General features: G+C 45.9%; 1 protein-coding gene across 7 annotated transcripts in view; it reads left to right on the top strand.

Moving 5' to 3' along the window:
* TMEM94 (transmembrane protein 94) overlaps positions 1-21,547 on the top strand; it is a 53,238-nt gene that overhangs the window by 25,022 nt on the left and 6,669 nt on the right. For 5 of the 7 annotated variants that reach the window (XM_075111096.1, XM_075111092.1, XM_075111093.1 and 2 more), the window contains 19 exons: positions 160-262; positions 573-659; positions 1,187-1,303; positions 5,101-5,157; positions 7,019-7,123; positions 7,722-7,886; positions 8,142-8,351; positions 8,495-8,810; positions 9,545-9,718; positions 12,989-13,091; positions 14,322-14,539; positions 15,763-15,944; positions 16,145-16,283; positions 16,908-17,023; positions 17,897-17,996; positions 19,486-19,594; positions 20,133-20,322; positions 20,871-20,948; positions 21,331-21,416. In XM_075111096.1, the coding sequence (XP_074967197.1) occupies positions 160-262; positions 573-659; positions 1,187-1,303; positions 5,101-5,157; positions 7,019-7,123; positions 7,722-7,886; positions 8,142-8,351; positions 8,495-8,810; positions 9,545-9,718; positions 12,989-13,091; positions 14,322-14,539; positions 15,763-15,944; positions 16,145-16,283; positions 16,908-17,023; positions 17,897-17,996; positions 19,486-19,594; positions 20,133-20,322; positions 20,871-20,948; positions 21,331-21,416 (2,655 nt within the window). The remainder of the gene's footprint in view (positions 1-159; positions 263-572; positions 660-1,186; positions 1,304-5,100; positions 5,158-7,018; positions 7,124-7,721; positions 7,887-8,141; positions 8,352-8,494; positions 8,811-9,544; positions 9,719-12,988; positions 13,092-14,321; positions 14,540-15,762; positions 15,945-16,144; positions 16,284-16,907; positions 17,024-17,896; positions 17,997-19,485; positions 19,595-20,132; positions 20,323-20,870; positions 20,949-21,330; positions 21,417-21,547) is intronic. The other 2 variants (XM_075111095.1, XM_075111097.1) reach the window with 2 other exon arrangements.

Raw genomic sequence — 21,547 nt, 5'->3', positions numbered from 1 at the left:
ACGCTGTTATTGTAGAACTTGTCATCTCTTTTGAAGGTCATCCCTCATAGCATAGGGTGAATGCGGTGTTCTGTCGGGTCTGCTAGGAGGTTTATATCTGAGGAAAGTGCAGGGTAAGGGTCTTGGTTGCTGAATCTCAAACTCTTTTCCATTTTCTAGGTGGTGCCTGGAAATGGCTTTGTCACGTCCTGTGACAGCCCTGGATAATGAGAGATTCACTGTACAGTCAGTGATGCTGAAATATGCTGTTCCTATTGTACTGGTAGGTCTCATTTCAAGCCTTTGTTGTTGAATATAACCATGTTTTGTCAATAAAAGTGAAGAATTCACAGCCATCAACAGGAAATTGTGGCCAGTCCCTAACTTATGCAGCTGTCTCTGTGTGTACTTTGGGTAGCTGAGAGAAGCAAAGGTGCTGAGCCATCTAGCAGTGAGAGTGGAGGGAGGAACTGCAGCAGCAGACCAAGTATATCTTCTGGACTTTCCCAGGGCTGAGAATGTTACAAGGCAGTGAGAACTTCCCTACAAGTCCTAGTAGTTAGCTCACAGTGTCATCTCTGTTTGAACTGCAGGCTGGCTTCCTGATCACCAATGCTGTGCGCTTCATTTTCAAAGCTCCTGGAATTGCTTCTTGGCAGTACACTCTTCTTCAGCTACAGGTAAAGGAGAGCTTTGAGCTCCACTAGAGCTCCTCCCCAGAGCACCCCTGAGACTGGTTCCCTCCCTCAGCAACTTGCTTCATCCTGTGACAGCATCCTGTGCACACCCTTGTGCATGCTGGATCCAGGAGCTCTTAGTGGAGCAGGACATCAGCTCTACCCTGGCCATTCCTCCTAGACTGCCCTCTAGGAGAGCTGTTTGCTCTCTCTCACTTGCCATGAATGTATATATGTGTGTGTGTGTATATATATGGTATCCTTTGCCTTTAAACTTGTAAGAGTTTATGCCAAATCCAGCAGGAAAACCAGCTGCAAGTTGGTGTGATTTACACATTACACACCCCTAGGGGCATGTGTGTCCCCTCCTGTGCTTCTCCCAGTGTTGCAGTGCTTCCAGTGCATGCAGTCTCCTTCCTTCCTGCCATTGCTTTTTACCCATCCTCTCACTGTGGTGGAAAAGATGTCATGTGAGAGGTCTGACTTCTTGTTGTCTCTGTGCTTGCTGATGATTACAGTTTTGTTTTCAGGTGAATGGTGTCCTACCCATCCTTCCGCTGCTCTTTCCTGTCCTGTGGATTCTTGCTACAGCCTTTGGAGAAGCCAGAGTCTTGGCCCAGATGAGCAAGGCCTCATCCACCTCACTGGTAGGTACCTCTCCACATCAAACCATTGCAGAGAGAAGGGCAGGAGATGAGAAGGGCTCTGTGAAGTGAGCACAGTGAATGCAGCGGATGTGTCCACGTCATTGTGAAAGCTTGTTGAGTCTTTGGTTGTCCCAGCTATGCCCTCTCCCTGGAGCACAGTGTGACTTCTTCTTGAACAGACGTTTTAATTTTTTTCAACCTGTCTACAGATATCCAAGATTTTAGGAAGCTTCAGTGATTCCATAAATCTCTTCACGGCATGTGCTTTCTATCAGCTAAATATAATCTGTCAGAGGGGTTAACAGGCAGGTAAATGCCCTGCGGTGGCTATGACTAGGGAACGTTCAGCCACTGAGAAGGAATGGGATACATGAGGTGCTCTGCAATCCCCTGTGTGGGCTGGACAGCCCTTTCCTGAGGCTCTGGGGCTTCGCTTGCAGGCATGGCCTTTGCAGTGAATCAGGGAGTAAGAGGAGTTTCTGGTGGTTGTGCTGGTTTGGGGAGTGGAGCTTGGTAGTCTGACAGGTGTGTGATCCTGAACTGGATGCGTTGATGGGTGTCTCTTGTCCTCTCCTGGTGGCAGTGTTGGAGAGATGCACTGTGCTATGTTTGTCTTCTGTGCTGGCTTCTGTTATGCCTGTACTTGGACAGAGTTTCTCCCTCCTCCTTGTCCTTCCTTGGCCTCTGTGGCTCTGGGTCTGTTTTCTCTATTCTTTTCCCTGTAGGTTATACATGACAGAGCTGTCTGCGTCCCAGGAGGGAGGACACGTGTTACCTCCCTCAGTGGTGTTTGCACCTTTACCATCTCTTTTTGGTGTTTTCTCCACTTTACCTTTCCCACCCATTCTCAGCATCACTTAGTTTCTGTTTTTGGAACCTTCCTCCTTCCCTCCACACCTTGCTGTTTGGCTGGGAAAAGCCAGAACTCCTTAGCTTCCCTGCTTCATTATTCTCGAGGTATCCATTTGTCCTGTCACTCATACTTGCACCTTCCTTGTGTTCTTTCCTGTTTTCTCCTTTTTCTTGTCCAGGCAACTCACTCTGTCCAGCCAGCTCTTTCTGTGACATCTCAGACAAGATCCTCCATCCTTGCTGCTGCAGAACAACTATTGTGATGTGCATTGGTCACTCTCCCCCTTGATTAGGGCAGTATTCTCTTGGCCTCTCTCTTTCACTCCTTCCTTCTCTCGACTCTGTTCAAAAGGTAGTAGGCAAGACCCTCTTCCTCTCCCTCACCTGGCCCGCGTGACGCTCTTCTCCACCTTCCGCTCCCTCCCACTGTGTTCAAGCTGTTTGATTCCCAGTTTTTCAAGGCCATAGGTGACCCTTGGGACTGGTTAGTCAGACATCCTGCAGGACATAAACCAGTGCCCCCCGAAACAAGCCCCTGCCTCAAGTTGCATTACTACAGTTGGACTACAGCAGCATTCCTTTTAGAAAGAAATATGATGTTGGTTTGAAAATATTTGTACTGCCTTTGATAGGTTGTTTCAGTAATTATTTACCTTCACTGCTAAAAATGGGCAGTCTATATTGGTGGGAATTTTTGTAGTATCTGATTTCCAGCCCTTGGAACATTTACACCTTTTGTCTCCTAGATTTAAGAGCACGTCAATCAAATTTCAGGTCTATTGTAGCTACTCATGTTCCCTTTTACCGTCTCTTTTGTTAAGTAAACAGTTTAAGCACCTTGAGTCACTATAAGCATATTTTCCCACCCTCTAATCTTCCTCTTGGCTTTCCTCTTAGCCTTCTCCTGTGCTTCAGGATCACTGTAGAATTATGAATCTCCAAACGCCACAGAATATTCCAGTAACAGTTGTGCTTGTGCTAAATTTCAGAAAAATTGGGACTTTCTACTCTATGTTCCCTTGTTAGTGCAAGAAAGGGTCACATTAGATCTTTTAGCCACTGCTTTAAACGGCCAGGCTTTGTTCAACTGGTAATCTACAGTTACTGCTCTCTAAGACACAGAGTCCTCATCCTGTAGGTCCAGCCTTCAGTTTTGTTCCTAGGATTGCAGCCTGACTTTTGTGCCTGTTGTTATGCACGGTTTTGCTTATTTACCAAGCAGTCCTTACTGCTCTGTAACAGTGGTCTGTTCTCTTTATTATTGGACCCTGCCCCAAGCTTTGAACAGTTTACAGACCCTATCAGTTACGTGTTTTTTTTTGTTTTCTTTCAGGCTATTAACAAAATACCCAGAATTTGTCCCTGCTTGAACTAGTAACACATCCTATTGCAAGGAATTCCTCAGTTTCTGTTCCATTTGGAGAGAGTCTATTTCTAATGTATTTAATGTGGGCCCTACTTCTCCAGTATTACTCTAGTTTCTGTTAGAAAACCAGTAAAGCATTTTGTATCAAGCCAAAGTACCAGTGGTCTACATCAAAAGCGTTACTTTTATCAGTCAAATTTGTAATTTTGTCAAAAAAGATATCACAATAGTTTGGTGAGATTTATTACTCATATACTTGTGGTGTTTGGCGCTGGTTGTATTATTCCACTTCTCTTTTAATTGAGTCTCATATTAGCTGCTCTGTTATTCTGTCTGAAATCAAAGTCTGTCTGGGGTCCTGTGGTAACTTGGTTTGTTCTCCTTACCCTTTTTAGGCATTGGCACCACATTAGCTTTCTTCCATTGCACCGGGACTTAATCCATGCTTCAAGCCTTGTGCAAAATCAGCAGTAACAGTCAGAAAGTTGTCCAGACCTGCTAATTTAAACATATTTACTTTCAGTAGCTGGTGGTAGAATGGAAAATATTTCATAGTTATCATATGGTATGATTATATCACTGAATAAGGAATAGCAATATTTATTTAACACGTCTGCCTTGCCTGCAATATCGTTTGCAATTTCACTGTCTTCAAGAAGCAGTGGACTGGCTTTAATTACCTCCAGTATGCTTTTTCTTATTTTCGTGTTCATTTTCACGTCTATTTTCACTTCCACCCCGAACTCTACTTTTTTATTTTTACTATGGGATTGTTGCTTTTTAAAATATTAATAAAATATTGTTAAACAGTTCCTAATTATCCTTCATAGTTCACAGTTTAAATTAGTTCTGACAAATTTGTCTTGGCATTTTTCAGCTTTGTTAAAGTGATCCTTTTTAAAGGGCCAGGTACAGGCGTTATTATTTGGGGTGTCATTTATTTACATACAGATGTATTTGCCATATTCACTTATCAATATACTTAATTTTAAACTGTTTTTCAAAGTTATATGTACTGCAGAATTCCTTTGTGCTGGAGACACAAATTTTGAGTTGGTAGATTTCTCGCCGTAATTCCCAGAGCCCCATGGCAGCGCCCTGCTATAACTTCTTTTCGTTTCCTATCCACGGCCCATTCCTGGCACCTCATTCCTCTGCGCCCGTTGCATTCCAGGCACCTGCTTCCAGGCACCACGCTCCTAGCTCCCTTCTTTTAACTGACCCATATAACTTAAAAACAGATCTGTCACTTCTGGCTCGTTCTCTCTAAAAATAACCATCCAGAAAGAGCCTCCTCTGGGTCTAATTGCTGTTATTTCCTCTGTAGACGTTTAGGTAATGACCGTGTGTTCTTCTGTGATGTACAGCACCGAGCACTTTGTGCTTCACAAGTAGATAAAGACATAGTCCATTAAAGACTTAATTGCTGTGATGAATTATTGGTCTGCCTTGGAAGAGCGATTCCACAGAGCAGGACTCCTGCTTTTTTCTCTCTGAAGACACTGTATTTAGGGACGGATGTTCCTCATGACACATTTCTGAGCACAATTATAGTAACTGGTCTCTTCTCTTGCTGCAGCTTGCTAAGTTTTCAGAGGACACTCTCAGCAGCTACACAGAGATGGTATCTTCTCAGGTACTATTATTATAAATTGTTTTCTTCCCTCCTCACTGCAGAACTTCATGATATCCTTTCCCTTCCTCTCTGATCTCCTGCTTGTTCCTAGACCCTTTTTACTTGTGTCAGCTGTCCATTGCCACTCGTTTGCTGCTTTAATTTGCTGCGCATGCAGGTTGCATGTCTTTCCCCTACACCGTCCCATGTAAATGCTGCTCCGCTGACCAGAGATTGAGGTGACTTTAATACTGAGTCCAGTTGTGCTTTTCTGAATATTGCAAATGGTTTGAAATCAACTTTTTCTGTCCTGAAGAAAATACCTCTTTCAAGTCCCCCTGTTCCAGGAGTGAAATAACCTTTTATGGTGTGTGTCAGAAAAAAGGGAAGTATTTTGCTTGCACCAGAAAAACCTCCTTCTTCAAGCCAAAACTAAAGAGCAGAGGGGATGGCAGTCGGCACCAAGACCAAATGTGAAGAGGGGAGCGTGGGGTGTTCAGGCTAAAAGTCTGATCCTCTTTCATAGGCTCCTTAACAAGCTTAAGCACATTACTAGTGCTTCAAAAGCTGGGCCAAATAAACATTCAGAAGACCTTTTTCTGGGGGAGGAGCTGCATCTGGCCGCTCTATAAATTGCATCATCCAGATTAAACAGGTGGGAAAGACACTTTTCTGTCTAATCTGGCATTAAGATTCCCCTTCCTATAAGGAGGCAGATGGACTCCAGGAATGATTAAAAATCCCAAGATATTTTAAGAATCAGTTCATATCTCCTTGCTCCCAGCCACGCAGAGGAGTGCACGTGGATGTGCATGTGTGTGCCCACACACAAACACAGGCTTCCTTTGCTGGCTATTTTGTCCTCTTCCTATGCCAGTTCATCATTTAGCTGAGATGTTTTTCAGGTGTTAAATGGGAGCGATTTGAGCTGACCTTCGTCGTTGAAGAGGTCTGCTCCTTTCCTTTTGTACCTATGTAACATTTTTGCTTGTGAGAAACTGGTTTAAATAAGAGCTTTTTTTTCTTCCTGGTGATGGCTCATGATTGTTCTGCATTTGAGCTGTACTAACCCTTAGTACCTAAGGAACTTGATCCGAGGAGCTCTGGGGGAAGTGCTCTGCAGTGACAGCATTCCAGAACAACAGCTAGAAAGCAGTAAAATAACACTGTAATGCAAACCTGGTTTTGCTGCCTTTAGGAGCGCACAGAGAAAAACACACAGCTCTGGTGCCTAAATTGATTGCTGCCGCCCAGACTCCCCCTGAAACATTTTTGCGTGGAAGATGGAGGGTGCCAACTTGACATTTTAATTCTGCGAAATATCCCCTTCTTTCAGTTTATTACCCTGTTGATTGCAATTCATTTGTAATGATGGAGGAGTCAGGGCACCTTGGCTTTATTTCCAACATTGTTACTGCCTCAATAAGTGACCGTGGGCAAGTCACCTCACCACAGTGATTCCATTTACCCAATTTGCAGCATGGTGATCGTAAGCTTAAGGCCTCAAACTCTGTAATCCAAGGGGGTGAGAGTTACTTTAGGAAGAAATACTAAGAGGTAACAACTGATTCACCCCAAATGAAATCACTTCAGAATTCCTTCCTGTGTTTTTGGACAGACAAAGGTAATTTTAGTGAATTCTGAATTCAACAATCAGGCTGTCTGTTAGCATCCTCTGGAAGGGGGAAGAAACGCCTTTCCCTTGAGAACATCAACACCGTATCAGTTAACAGGTTCCCACGGAGACCAATGTTTATCTTACAGTGTATCACTGTGTTGAACCTGAAAGCAGGTAATGTCGTACTCTCTTTCTTCCTTCTTTCCCCTCATCCTTCACTGAATGAGTCTCTAATCAGTCGATGTCCTCTGCTTCCCTTGGCAGGAAATGATACGCTGTATATGGAGCCACTTCCTCTGTGTTTTAAAAGGCAAATCCCCAACTCTGAGCTTCACTTCCAGCTTGCTGCATAGTCTGGGATCTGTCACTGTGAGTATTGCTGGATTGTCAGAATGAGGGAGCCATACGTGGATGCTTCATTTGCATCGTTCATGTCGTCCTTCCCTCAGCATAGACTGTTAGCAATCAGTTCACTGTGCTGGAATTAGAAACCCTTCAGGCACCTGTCTTTGTAGAAGAGTTTATAACTGTCTTGTCTTGTCCAAGCAGCACATTTACAGGCTAAAACAGTGGTTGGAAGTACTCTGTGGCCCCTAATAGGGTGTCTGCATTTTCCAGCTCTGCTTCTGGTCCCATAACCCTCTTGACTCCTGCTCAAGAACCAGCTGGTTCGGGCCATGATAAGGTTCAGTGGTTGCTTCCTTCCCATGGTCTTCATGCCTAGTTTTGCAATATCCTGAGAGAAAATTGGTGGCAAACAACCCATCAATCCTGCTAGAGCAAGGAATTCTCGGATTTCTTGGAAGGTTATTAGGTGCAGTTTCTCAGGACAGAAGGTTGGCAAAGGAGAGACTTGTCTATCCTCCGATGTGTTTATTAAACTCACGATATTTACAACTATGCCTGAACACTGAGACATGTTTTCACTAAGACTTTGCTTTCTTGGGGGTGTTGTGGGATGTTCTAGGTGCTCTGCTGTGTAGACAAGCAGGGGATTCTTTCCTGGCCAAACCCCAGCCCAGAGACTGTTCTGTTCTTCAGTGGGAAGGTGGAACCGCCTCACGATAGCCATGAAGATCTGACTGATGAGCTCTCAACTCGGTCCTTCTGCCATCCTGAGATGGAAGAAGAGGTGAGGGATATGTAATCCGTAATGTAGTATGTTGGCTCTAACCATAGTTTGACTGGTGCCCACAATGTAGTATTATAGAGGGGGCCCCTTGCTGTGCTTGAGGGCTCCTGCCTCTGCCATAATTCTTTGCTTAAAAAATAAAGAGGCAGTGAGGATGAGATTGTCTTCTACAGGAGTCGTAAAGCAGCATGTGAATCAGTAGTGGCTCATGTTCAACCACTGAAGCACCACTGTTCATTTTTTTGTCTCTTGCAGCCCCATGAAAGGGATGCTTTGCTCTCTGGCCCCCTGGCAGACACAGTCCACATGACCAATGAGCAAGAGAGGAATAACTGGTCTAGTGATCCTCCGAAGGCTCCCGATGCCCATGCCCACCGAAAGCCAAACAGCAGAAGCAAGCATCCCTCTGGGTCCAATGTGAGTTTTAGCAAGGACACAGAGGGTGGAGAGGAGGAGCATACTCAGGTAAGACATACTGAAGGGGCTATAAGACAGACTTAAACACAGAGCATCTTCCCTTTTGGTAATTTAATTAGGAATTCCCTGTGGGATCCTAGGCAAGCTTTATTCATTGTAACAAATCAGAATTTTCCTGTCTGTTGGACCAGGTTGTTGGTGACAGTGAGGTGTTGGCTTGTGAGGCTGAAGACTTTGTGTGTGATTACCACCTTGAGATGCTTAGTCTGTCCCAAGACCAGCAGAACCCCTCCTGCATCCAGTTTGATGACTCCAACTGGCAGATGCACTTGAATTCCCTCAAGCCTCTGGGCCTGAATGTGCTGCTCAATCTCTGCAATGCCAGTGTGACAGAGCGTCTGTGCCGCTTCTCTGACCACCTCTGCAACATTGCCCTCCAGGAAACTCACAATGCCGTGCTGCCTGTCCATGTGCCCTGGGGCCTCTGCGAGCTCGCCAGGCTAATAGGTAAGGAGAAATCGGATGAGCGGACACAGAGAGCTGCCAATAGACACTTAGTCCTTAGAGAGCACAATCAAGATACTTCCCCCATCCTGGTTGCTGAGAAGGTGGAATTACAGAGCTGACTGTTGTTGTTCGGTTGCCAAAATAGTCTATTAAAGAGGTTGCTTTTGGCAAGTTCTGACAGTGTAGACACTATCGAAGGAGCAAATGTCATCAAGGATATTTCCAGCCAGCCCTGGCTAGGCTTAGTATTCTTCTGCCTCAAGTCTGCCAATCTCATCAGGAGACAAAGAATAGCTGCTAATGGACAGATAGCTGCCCCATCTGAACAGCAATGCTTTATCAGGAGTTTGGGAATAAATGATTGAGGTACCTCAGCATGTTTTATAGATGGGAAAACAGAGGCATAGGGGAGGTAAGAGGTTAGAGGCAACACTAGGATTACAATCTGGAAGGTCTTGAACTAATTTCTGTGCCTGTCCTTCAGTGTCACAGTTCCTCTCTTCAATGAACCAGAAGCATGAAAGCTGTAATTACTGATAACATCTAGTCCTTCTGAATGTTTTTCATCATAGGTCTTGAGCCATCTTGGTGTAGATGCACAGTGAGCATGGCTCACCGACCTATTGCTGAGGAGATGTCAGAATGAGCGCAGGCAAAGTGGGTGGCACAAAGCAGGAGAGAGGACCTTTTCCTTTGAATAGAGCCTAATTTTTCTCCTTATGTTCATATTTCAGGTTTCACACCGGGTGCTAAAGATCTTTTCAAGCAGGAGAACTATTTGGCCTTGTACCGCTTGCCAAGTGATGAGATGGTTAAGGAAACAATCCTGGGGAAGCTGTCATCCATCACCAAGAGACGACCACCCCTGAGCCACATGATTAACCTGTTCGTGAAGGACACCACCACCAGTAAGGCTCCCTCTTTCTTTGGGCATCGACTTGATACCGGAGGATCTTTTCCACAGAGAGCCTAGAACATTGTCAGACTGGAATAGTCTGGAGTCCCCGTGGGTGACAGCCTTGCTCTGCCTACGGCCAGTACAGATACGCTCAGCAAAGCTTAGTGATCAGTGCTATGGCATACTGAGGCGGGGAATTCTTCCCAGCTCTGGCTCACTCCAGCGTCATAAATAATTTTTTAAAATTATCTTAGATAGCACAACCTGATTTCTGGGACCAAATAGAAGTGCAGAGCAAGGTGGAGGTTTTATTGGGCTTTGAATAGGCTTCATTATGGTAATGAAATTGATACTGCACACAGTTAAATATTACTCAGGGTTTTAGCTAGTGATGCTCATCCTTCTGATAACCCAAATTATACATCATTATCTTAGCGACTTGTCTAGTATATTATAATGCATACTCTATTTCTGTATTGCATACTAATAAGAAATCACAGAAATCCCACGCAAACTCATGGTGACCGTGAAGACCTCACCTGAAGCCATGCTGACTTCTCCACTCCTACTCTTTCCTATTCTAATAGGAATGGGCTAGGATGGAAGGGATGTGCAGCTGGGCACCGTGAGGTCTTAAAGAACCTCGGCAAGATTTAACAGCTTGCCTGCCAGAGCTGTTAGTCTCTTCCTAATACTTGAAATTGACTGAACTTGGCTCTCTGGAGCTGACATATGTTCAGTATTGAATCTGAAATATGATTATTATGCTGCCCAGAGATTTACCAGGTAAACTGTCTTCTCTTGCCCAATTCTTAAATTTGTATCTTAATATGGCGAGGAGCTTTTTCATTTGCCCTGATTGCTGCTATCTTGCTTTTGTGTGCAAGAACGTTTCTGATGCTGAGATTCTTAGTGTAGGGAAAAACCTTCAGTGTTGCCTCATTTCAACTCCTTATCCTCATTTTTAAACGGTTTAGTTTAGAGGCTGGAGCTCAGACAAATAAGTGTGTGATCTGGATTATGCTGTCTAGAGTAAATTCTAAGAGGAATTTTTGCCAGCGGGGTTAGTTAACCATTGGCACACCTCTTACGTGATAGCCTTGTCCCTTGAAACTGTCTAAAATGTGCCCAACCAGAAATAATGGATTATGCAGATAGTTCTGGGTAAAATCAAATGGCTCTGTTTATGCAGAAGAGTCAGACCAGATGATGATAACTAACCTCTCATGATACATTACTTGTGAATGAATCTTTGAATGCACCCACTCCCATGATGTGCTGAAGTCAAAGGGAGGCACATAAGAAATTCTACAGCTGTGGCAGAAGTAGGAGGCAGCTTATCTGCAGGTTCCCTTGCTAGGCCACTGAAATATGTGTCTTGCCATCTGGCAGTGTTCATCCCAAATCCATAGTAACCACATGGAAACGAGGGGCTCACTGGCATCTTCAGAGGAGTAAAATGGCTTGATACCACCTCTGTTTTCCCTTGCTGTAGCTGCACTCTTTGATTCCTTTTGCTCTGTCTCACTGCTCGGCTCTAGCAGCGTGGGTCTGCCTAATGAGTCCCAGCAGTCACGAATGGCTAGTCATATCCCCTGGCCTGTTCATTAGTTTTCTCCCTTGTGCCAGAGAAATCCTGGCCTTCAAGTTCGTGATTTAGGAAGGGAAGAGGCCGAGCTCACTGTACTGGTAGTGACAGCTGAATTAACTCCTTCCATTTTATAGTGTGTGCTGTCACTGTCATTTACCCCTTAGAAGGGTTGTCGTGTGGGATGCTGATGGTACTGAATAGGAAATGGATTGCAGCTGCTGTCAGGCATGAGCGTAGGTATGTGTGTGCCTATGGTCATCTGCAAGCTCAAGCTCTTGCTCTGTGTCCAGGGCATAGGTTTTGCATGAATCAATAAACATGTCTTGTTCCCTCTTTCCCAGCAAGGACTATCTGACCGTAGGAGCAAGGTGGGAAGGATTAGGTGTTTATACAATAAAATTAACCAGAGCTCTGCACAAGTACTCCTTTGTGTCCCTGAAACAAGCTCCTTCTTTCACACACAGCTCCCATTCGTCTTGGAGGTTTGTTATGCTGATAAATTTGGCATGTGATGACTATTTATAGCAGAAAGCAGAGAGCTGCTATGTTTTGGAAAATCCTCCGGTGTTCCTGAAGGTCCCTGCCTGGTTTGTACAAGTGGATATTCTTGGCTCTTGATTTCACCAGCTAGCGCGAGCATTTGCAGTCAGCAACAATGCCTGTAAGAAGCCTTTGGGCTCATTTTTCTTGGCAGTGATGTTTTTTTCATTAGATCAGCTTTGAAGCTGTTGGGGGCAAAGTCACAGAGCAGCTGGAGGAGGGAACCTAGACAGTGAAGTCTACGTGCGTGCAATGTTAATGAATCCGTGCAAATAAAAGGGAACAGGAAGTGCGGAGGGGGAGGCAGCCCTGCGTCCTTTCACTTGTGTCCTGTGCCTGGGACCTGCATCAGACAAGTGACATCACACACCTTTGGGAAACACTTTTTAACACCCCTGTGTACAAGAGGGGATAAAAGATTTTAAGTCTGTATTAAAGAGTAAAGTAGTGGGGGGGGGGGGGGACAGGACAAGCTGTGGCATCCACTGATTTTCAGTACTTCCCTGATCACAACATGAGTTACTTTTTTAGAGTCTGTTATGTTGAACTTTTGACCCATCCTGATTTAACACGTTTTCAGGACCCTTTGTGAAACAGGCTGCTGTCTAATGGGTCACACTGTTAAATTACCTTCTGCTACTTGAATGGAAGGTATTCAAGAATAGCTCTTACCCTTTAGATCCACTCCTGGCTTGAAATTGAACGCATTTTCCAATGCAGGCAGGCTTTGATCCCCGTAGGCTCATCACTGGCGCTTGTATTCTCATCAGAAGAGGCAGACAGGAATATCTTTTCTTCTGCTCTGTTGGATACAGGAGGAAGATATTATGCCACCTTCTGTAGGAGCTGGATTGTTACACAGCGTAAGGGGAGAATAGGAACTGACTACGTGGCTCACATTTTATCACAGCCTTGTTTGAACTCCTTAGAAGGATATGTTAGGCAAATGGCAGCTGAATACATATCATCCAGTCCTGAATAATTTCCCGATGGCGACTGAATACTTTCAACAGAGGAAAGGGGATATCTGGAGTGCATCAAGGCAGTTTGCAGGAACACACTCTAACAAATAAGGGAGTAGCTGGTACGAGAGCCCTTTCCTGGGAGCCTGTATGCGTGGTGCTGACTCATTGTTCTCCTACACTTCAGGCACTGAGCAGATGTTTTCTCATGGGACAGCTGACATCATCCTCGAGGCCTGCACAGACTTCTGGGACGGTACCGATATCTACCCCCTCTCTGGCTCTGACAGGTGGGCAGCTTTGTCATTTGTCAGGAGCTGCAGAGAAATTGCAGGGGGAACCTGGTCATTCTTTGTTAAAATTCCCTTTACTGATGCTTGTTAAGCTATTTAATAGAAGTTTAAAGGAGGTTATGAACATGAGCCCTCTGTGCTTATAATTAATTGTAATTATGGCAGTATAAGAGATTGGATAGCAACGAGCAATATGTTGGACTGTAAGACTAAGCCACTTCTTACTGTGTCTGTTAATATATGAACCTCTTATAAGCGGACTCTGTACTATGTAGTAGGACCATGAATTAAAATTGGGTCATATGCTGGTGGCAGAGAATTTTTTTTGTTGTTCAAGACAAATCCCTTATCTTACATGAAATGCGAAGTGATCAATTCTACCTGCGTCAGCTTCAAACCACTCCACCACAATGCATCACACCCTTTGAGTCCTGCTGCAATATCTGACAGTCCGTTGCATTTTCATCTAGAGGCTAAATTTCTGTTCCTGCTAGCAGAGCAGACCAGTAACTTTTAGTTTCACTGAATAGCAGCACACTGTTCATCTAAGTCTGCTTATCCTCAGGTGTAAGAAAACTCCCACTGGTCCTTTTTGGAATATTTATCATCTTATAAGCCAATGAAAAATCCCATGTATAGTCTTATTTGTCACCTTTGTGAGTTCAACACAGAGAAGGAACTTCATGCTATTGCAGTGACTGCATATTGACTAAACAGAGACTTGCCATACAGCTCCTGGGACCCAAACTCTGAAAGGGGGTAGGAGAAAAGTCTGTTACTGTAACTGTCTCTGCTGTAGATACTGTTGTCAGAGCTGTCAGTTCCTTCCTTGGTGTTAATCTCCCTACAGATAAATTCTCTCTGATGAATTAAGCTTCTGTCATGCAGCGAACTTCCATGGAGTCATCTGGCAGCCATACAGAGCATATTATTTTAATAAGTGTATTCAGAGAGTACTGTGCTCATACTTATTGATCTGCCTGATGAGCAAACGAAACATTTACCACTGCCCCTGTTGGAATACGTGGGGTTTGTTGCCCTGTAGTGCCTGCAGCTCAGAGAATGCAGAAACAGTAAGGAGAAGCTTTTTCAGAGTCTCTCACCACTCCTCATGGTACATTTTTTCAAATACCCAGCTGGTGATTTCTGCATTGAACTACAGTGTACGTTGTCAGAAATGCAGTGCGTTCCTGCTAACTTCATCTGGTTTTGGTCTCTTCCACACAGGAAGAAGGTCTTAGACTTCTACCAGCGAGCCTGCCTCTCAGGATACTGTTCTGCCTTTGCCTACAAGCCAATGCATTGTGCCTTGTCCTCCCAGCTCAATGGCAAGTGCATAGAACTGGTGCAGGTCCCTGGGCAGAGTGCTATCTTCACGTGCTGTGACCTCCCAGGGACGACCCCCATCAAACAGAGCAGTCGGAGGAATAGCTGGAGCTCAGATGGTATGTATCGTCTGTGCTGGCTATAACAGGGTCTGCTGCTGGGCCAGGTGCTTTTTTTCTTGATCAGTCTAGAGCTGTAAGAACATTGTTATTCAGAGGAGCAGATGGAAATTGAGAACTAAGCGTGTCTGAAGTAGATGCATTTCCAGAGGAAGTAATGATGTAGCAGCTGGTAGGTATGTTTCTAGTTAAGTTATTGAAGCTTGCGGAGAAATTCTTCTCCTTGTGGGAAGTCTGTTTCTTAAAGCAGGCAGCTGAGAGTCAAGACTTCTGGGTATTTCAATACTTGGTTTGCTATTTGTCTGATTTTATGGAAATCACATATGTTGGGTTTTTCAAAGGAATTAAATGGGTGGCGGTATGCAACTATTCTCCCTTGATGGATTTTGTTGCTGTGCTGAAGGACCCGATTCCCACTAGGTGAATTGTACATCTCCTCCAGAACAGCAACGGAAGCTGAGAAATAAGCACATACCATTACGTAGCCTCCAGGAGGCTCTTTTAGAACACCAGTCTTAATCTCTGCCTTGGTCTCCCATTCTGTAAAATGCAAATAATAGGGTTTCCAACAGCTGGGAGGCAGTTGTGACTGAGTGTTTTCAAATCACTTTCCAATCCCACCTGTGGCAACCTTTGTGTGAAGTATTTTATTATTTTGCTCCTCATGCTGCTGAGCTCCCATCCACCAGAGGCTGATCTGGCGATGGTGAAGGAACCCTGTCAAGGAGCCTTTGCAGGCTCTTTGGGAGTGTCTGCAATGTCACTGGAGGGAACGTGATCCAGTTCCTTGGCGTCAGCCCCTCATACTCTGATGCCACTCTGCCTCAGCCAGACTCACCATGTTGTTTAAGCACAGTATGATGTGTTTAAAATGCACATGTGAACATTATGCAGCATACATCCTTTACCTTTCTGCCCCAGATCCTCGTGACTGATCCCTGTCTTCTGTTTTGTCTTTTTCCTTTCCACGCTCGCTGTTTCACGCTTGCATTCTTGATCTCGTATGTGGGGATGTCCTGAAACCGCTTCTGTGATTGGGTATGCTGGGACAAATGGATGTCTCTTCATCCTTCCTCCTGTGTGCGTATATACCTGCCTGTTTCTGTGTATCTGCCTGCTGTGTCCTTGGGTGTTGGTGGCCTCTCTCGCATGTGTGCTATTGTCTGCTGCACACGTGGCCCCTTGTGTCTCAATGTGATTGCGTGTTGTTTGCATGCCTGAAGAAGGGATTGGGGAAGTGATGGAGAAGGAAGACTGTATCCAGGCTCTGAGTGGACAGATCTTCATGGGAATGGTCTCATCTCAGTATCAGGCCCGTCTTGACATTGTCCGCCTCATTGATGGATTGGTCAATGCCTGCATTCGCTTTGTCTACTTCTCTCTGGAAGATGAGCTCAAAAGCAAGGTAAGCAGTCTTTGCTGAACCCCCTGAACTTGCATGTCCCCTGGTTGTCTGACTGGACAGTTTAGCTCCAGTGCAATCTAAGGTTAATCTGATTCGGCTAGCTAATGGGTCCAGAAGGTAGCCACACGCCAATATGGCATTGGTCTGTAATGCTCTGGCCCAGACAGCTGCACTAAAACCTTTTGTCTGCTCATCTGCAGGTGTTTGCTGAGAAGATGGGTCTTGAGACTGGCTGGAATTGCCACATATCTTTAACGCCTAATGGTGATGTGCCTGGCTCAGAGATCCCTCCCTCTAGCCCCAGCCACGCTGGCTCTCTGCATGATGACCTACATCAGGGTGAGAGAACTACGCCTAAGCCACTTTGAATGCCACATGTTTCCTGGATGGTTCTTTTAAACCCATTCACAGGTTCCTGTGACCTCACCAGATACCTGATGCTTCAGAGCTTTGAGCCCAAAACTGGATGGGCCTGAGGTGTGTGTGTGCGTGTGAGCGAGAGTGCCTTACATTTATAGCCTTTCTACCCAGTCGGTACCACAGTTGTTGGAAACAAATGTCCTTCTGCGCACCAGCTGCCATGATTTTAGAATTGCTCACTAGTGCTTTTGGTTCTTGCTGGGGCCCTGGTCAAGCCACTGAGAGTCTCCTGCCTGTGCATTATTCTTTTTTCTTACTTCAGGTGGGATTTCTTTATTCTCTTCTTCCCTAGAAGAAGGAAGAGCGCTGAACAGACAAACTATCATGTCTCAAAAGAGCAGAGACTAGGCTCACATATCTACCTCTGAGCAGATTAGTCATCTGAAAGTGCTGCATTTTAGATGACTGAGTGGGATCTAAGTGTTGCTAACCTAGAAAATCAGGCCTCACGTTTCCTGGCTTCTGCAGTGCCACGTGAATATACAATGTGGGTGGCAGAGGCAGGTTTGTGCTTATTGTTCAGGCTGCTTTTCTCTGCTCTAGTTTCTCGAGATGATGTGGAGGGGCTTCTGCTGATGGAAGAGGAAGGGCACTCGGACCTCATCAGCTTTCAACCAACCGACAGCGATATCCCCAGCTTCCTGGAGGACTGTAACAGGGTGAGGCCCCCTTGCCGTACACACCCTGTGCCGTTGTCCTGGTCAGCTGTATCCCCTCATTACTCCCAGTGGGAATTCCTCTCTGAAGCAGATTGACTGACTGATTTGTGTTGGGACTCCTGATTTCCCCCAGCTTGGTATCTAGAGCCTGGGAAGTTTGGGATTCTTTCAGTTAATCACTTTTGCTGAACAGGTCTTTTCTTTGGAGTTTAGGAATGGAGGTGACAACACCCAGGGTAGTCTTGAGAGCCACATCTCACTCTGTCTGGGTCCCCTTCCCACATGCTGGGCAGGGAGTGAGAATGTCCCCACTCTCCACGCACACAGAAGAAACTTTGTCTTTCCTCCAGCTGTGAGCCATGGCTGGTGCTGCCCAGTAGTCAGAGTGCGGAACAAGCTCTTCCTGCCTCATAAAGAACTCAGGTGGGCTCAGCAGAGGTTACAGGAATATCAGAGATGCACATTTAAAAAAAAAAAAAAGAATCTATTAGGCTTGGTTTTAGAAAGCAAGAACCTTCCCTTGCGGTGCGTTGATGTGGCTGCAATTGAAGTAGATCTAGTTGCTGGGAGACAGCACATAGTCTCTGACTGGATTCTGCACACAGGTAAAAAGTCCTTAGAAATCCTTGAGCAGAGGTTTATCATGCTGATCTTACAAACTGTGAAGGCAAGCACAGATTGTTGTGTTGGTGTAGACCTTCAGGAGAAGACTTTTTACAGTGGCTTGGGAAAGCCAGCTTCTGTCTGCAGGGACGTCAGTTTGTATCTGATCTTGAGGTTGTGTAATTCTGGGACTCATAATTCTCATTTCTCTGAAATGCCTCTCCCTCACACAAACGCTCCCCTGCTTAGTCTCTTCTTTCTCTTTTTCAGGCCAAACTCCCACGAGGGATCCACCAGGTGAGACCTCACCTGCAGAACATAGACAATGTGCCTTTGCTAGTGCCCCTCTTCACAGACTGCACCCCGGAGAGTAAGTGGCACTGAGCCTGGGTCTGTCCTCCTACTGCCCATGAGCACCTTCCCCGTCCAATTGCTCTTGCTCATCTGGCTGGGGGAAGGGAATACAGTCTGGAAATCTAGAAGGGCATTTTGATACTAATGACTCTCTATTGCTAGCTGTGGGAAGCCAACTGTTAACCTTTGTTTTAATGCAGCTGTTCCTTAGCTACAGAATTGGGCTAGGAACCACTCCCTTCAATTTGCATCTGTAAGAGACACAAAAGCAAATATCCAAAATGCTACAACCTTTTTTTAATTAAATAAGCATTATCAGTGTGCAAGGGGACTTTGATCTCTGCTCGAAACCCTGCAACCCTCACTGCCTTATATAATTTGGAAAGCACTTCCCAGAAGTGTTTTCCTCTGGCAGTTGCTGTTAACACCTTCTGCTGCTTTGCAGAGGTTTTGATTGCAGACACCAGAAAGGACAACACTTCTTTCGCTCTCTGAGAGATACTATTTTATCTAAGAAAGGGGCTGGGTGCTCAGCAGCTAATACCTGTCCAGTCTACAGTAAAAGTGCTAAGCATCATTATAATTTGGCATTTTAGGTACGTACCTCTGGGCACAGTTTACAGTGCCAGTGAGAACCAGTTACAGCCCAGTCTGCCTTGGCATTCAGTACCCAGTAGATTTCCTCCCTCTTTTTGACAGAAGTGGCAGTTCCCCACCTCATCTAACCCCTTGCTATACTGCAGATCTGGTTGCGCCCGCCATTTAGATAAGTTGTTTGCACAGGAATCTGCAGAGGATGGGTTTGGTGGGGGTTGTTTTTGGCCTGGAGATTCTAGAAAATTCATATACCAGCAGAGCACTGTGCACAGAGCCACAGAGGAAAATCAGATCAAACACCAGGTTTGATTTAGAGGCCCCAGGAGGATGTTGATAAGACGACTGATGAAGGCTAGAGGTAGTGGTGGGAGTGCAGGAACAGGGGCTGGCTCTGAGTATGGCTAAGTGCAGCACTGCTTTTGGAGTGGTTCTCTTATATTCCCTCTGTTCCTTTAGACTTCAAACAGTAATGACGTGCTGCTGAGCAGAATTTAAAATTGTGTATTTATTTTACATTTGAATTATTTAGGTTTATTTAATTTCTGCTGTTTTCTAATGAGAGCATTTGATGATGAAGCCACCTGTATTATATACCCAGACTATACCTACAGCTCTGGTCTGAAAGAGATGTGCTAGAGATGCAGATGTCCTGGTCACAGTTCTGTGAATCACAGCTCAGTTCCTGCAGGAGGCAGGTATACAGGGCACTTGGACTGCAACTTATTAGCTATCTAATTGTGTACTTTGACTTTGGATCTCACTATTACACATGGCTGATGAATATCGGCTGGGGTAATTTTAAAAGGTCTGACTGCTTCTTATCCAGACTGGAAGGGGTGTGTGAAACACTGCATCTTTGTGTGCATAATGCAATAACACACCATGTTTCTCCTTGTGTCCCTTTGCAGCCATGTGCGAGATGATCAAGATCATGCAGGAGTACGGGGAGGTGACTTGCTGTCTGGGAAGCTCCGCCAACCTGCGGAACAGCTGCCTCTTCCTGCAGAGCGATATCAGGTGGGGTCACGCCAGACTCCTCCAGCTGCCTTTGCCTTGCGCTTAGCGAGCACCCAGCCATGAGTCACGCCAGACCTGTGGCTTGTGCTGGGTGATGGTCATGACTGCTCTGTCCATTATTAGCTGCATTTGTCTCCATAAGAGAGATTTGGGTGGTATTGGGTGGGATGATTAGCTAGATCCCTTAACACAGAGATATTTCCATCTTTGAGAGGAAGCTGTTACTCTTGCACGCTGAGCTATCATGCACCAATTGGCATTACAATTGCTTCTCGTTGGGTGAAAGAGTGAAAATGCCCCTCTGGATCAACCAATTTGTTGACCTTGAGCCACAAACCCAAATATGTTTATTATTTCTCTGGGAGTAACTCAAAGCCTAGAGAGATTGATGCTAAATTCATGTCACAGCTCAGGACTTCTCTACCAGCAAGGTATGAGAGAGGTGGCACAGCATGACTTTACAAGCTGGACTGCAGTGAAATATAGTTTCTCCTCTGGGATGAGGACTGTCGCTAATGCTCCTGTGTTGTCCTTGCAGCATAGCACTGGACCCTCTCTACCCATCTCGCTGCTCCTGGGAGACTTTTGGCTATGCCACCAGCACGACCATGACTCACATCTCTGATGAGCTCACCCCACTGCAGCTCTCAGGGCAACTCAACAGCCTGCCTTGCTCTATGTCCTTCCGCCAAGAAGAGAGTACCAGCATCATCAGGCTTATAGAGCAGGTAAGCCAGGCATGTCCCCTCTCTAATCCCTCTGCCTGCAGCCCAAAGAGCAAAGCCAGGAGCTGATGTGAGTGTTCTTGTTGAGTTGTGCACAGTAAGCTGCCAACATTAGCTTTGCTCATGCCTCCCATCCTTTGTTCAGGAAGCACAGAGATACTCTTCCTGCCTGACCTTGCCGGTCCAAGGTGTAGGGGATGGTTTGGGAATGGGGTCTCATGGCAACAGAACACAAATATAGTTCAACTTGATAAAGTATAAGCTTGCAGAGATCCCTAGCCAGACAGCAATGCGGTGCTTGTGAGAAGCGTTACCCCAGAGAAGCCAGGAGGTTTAGACAAACCTACCCCTTGGCTAAATTCTGCCTTTCCTTCACAACCTCTCCATCTAGGCAGGAGACCTTCCTCCCTTTGCTTACAGTGTGTCCAGATCCTCTCCCCTCCCACTTCCCCTCCAGGCCACATGTTAAGCCCCTGCCTGCCAATAACTGCTCTTGGCTGATAACTGCTCCCATCACAGCAAGGGCTCTGAGGGCTTGTGCTTCCTTCCAGGCCAGGCATGCAACGTATGGGATCCGCAAGTGTTTCCTCTTCCTGCTGCAGTGCCAGCTGACCTTGGTTGTCATTCAGGTGAGTCCTGGCCTGGCTGGGGACAGCATTTGGCTCAGAGGACAGGAGTGCTAGCATGGATATGGGTGGCCCTAGTGGGGCAGACTTGCAAGAGGGGTCTACACAGCACAGTTGGGGAAGTTACAGAGACTGTGTTAACTCAGGCTCCCTTGCCCCTTCTCCCCGACCCTCCTACAGAGGTTTCTTTCTAACCCCCTTTTCCTCTGGAGAAAAGCATCCCCTGCAGCACCTGTCCCAGCAACCTGGAATACATGGAGAGGCTGTGCAGTGGCAGCCTAGCTACCAGCTCAACCCAGTGTTTTGGGGGAGGACAGCAGCATCTTGGGTAACAATACTGTCCTGGCACTGCTCACACTCTTTGCTCTGGATTGTTCCTGTCCAGTTCCTCTCCTGCCTGGTGCAGCTGCCCCCCATCCTCAGTACCACAGACATCGTGTGGCTCTCCTGTTTCTGCTACCCACTGCTCAGGTGAGTCTCTCAGACAGGGTGGAATCTCCTGTCTCCCACCCACAGGACGCACAGACCAGTCCCCCACCCTCACTATGTCAGCTTTCTTTTAACATGGACATCACCTGCAGCACACTAAGAAGCCTGCAAGG

This window comes from Phalacrocorax aristotelis, chromosome 16 (genome assembly GCF_949628215.1).
Source record: "Phalacrocorax aristotelis chromosome 16, bGulAri2.1, whole genome shotgun sequence".
Classification (NCBI taxonomy): domain Eukaryota; kingdom Metazoa; phylum Chordata; class Aves; order Suliformes; family Phalacrocoracidae; genus Phalacrocorax; species Phalacrocorax aristotelis.
The sequence above is the reverse complement of the archived record's forward strand: the minus strand, read 5'-3'. Positions and strand labels throughout refer to the sequence as shown.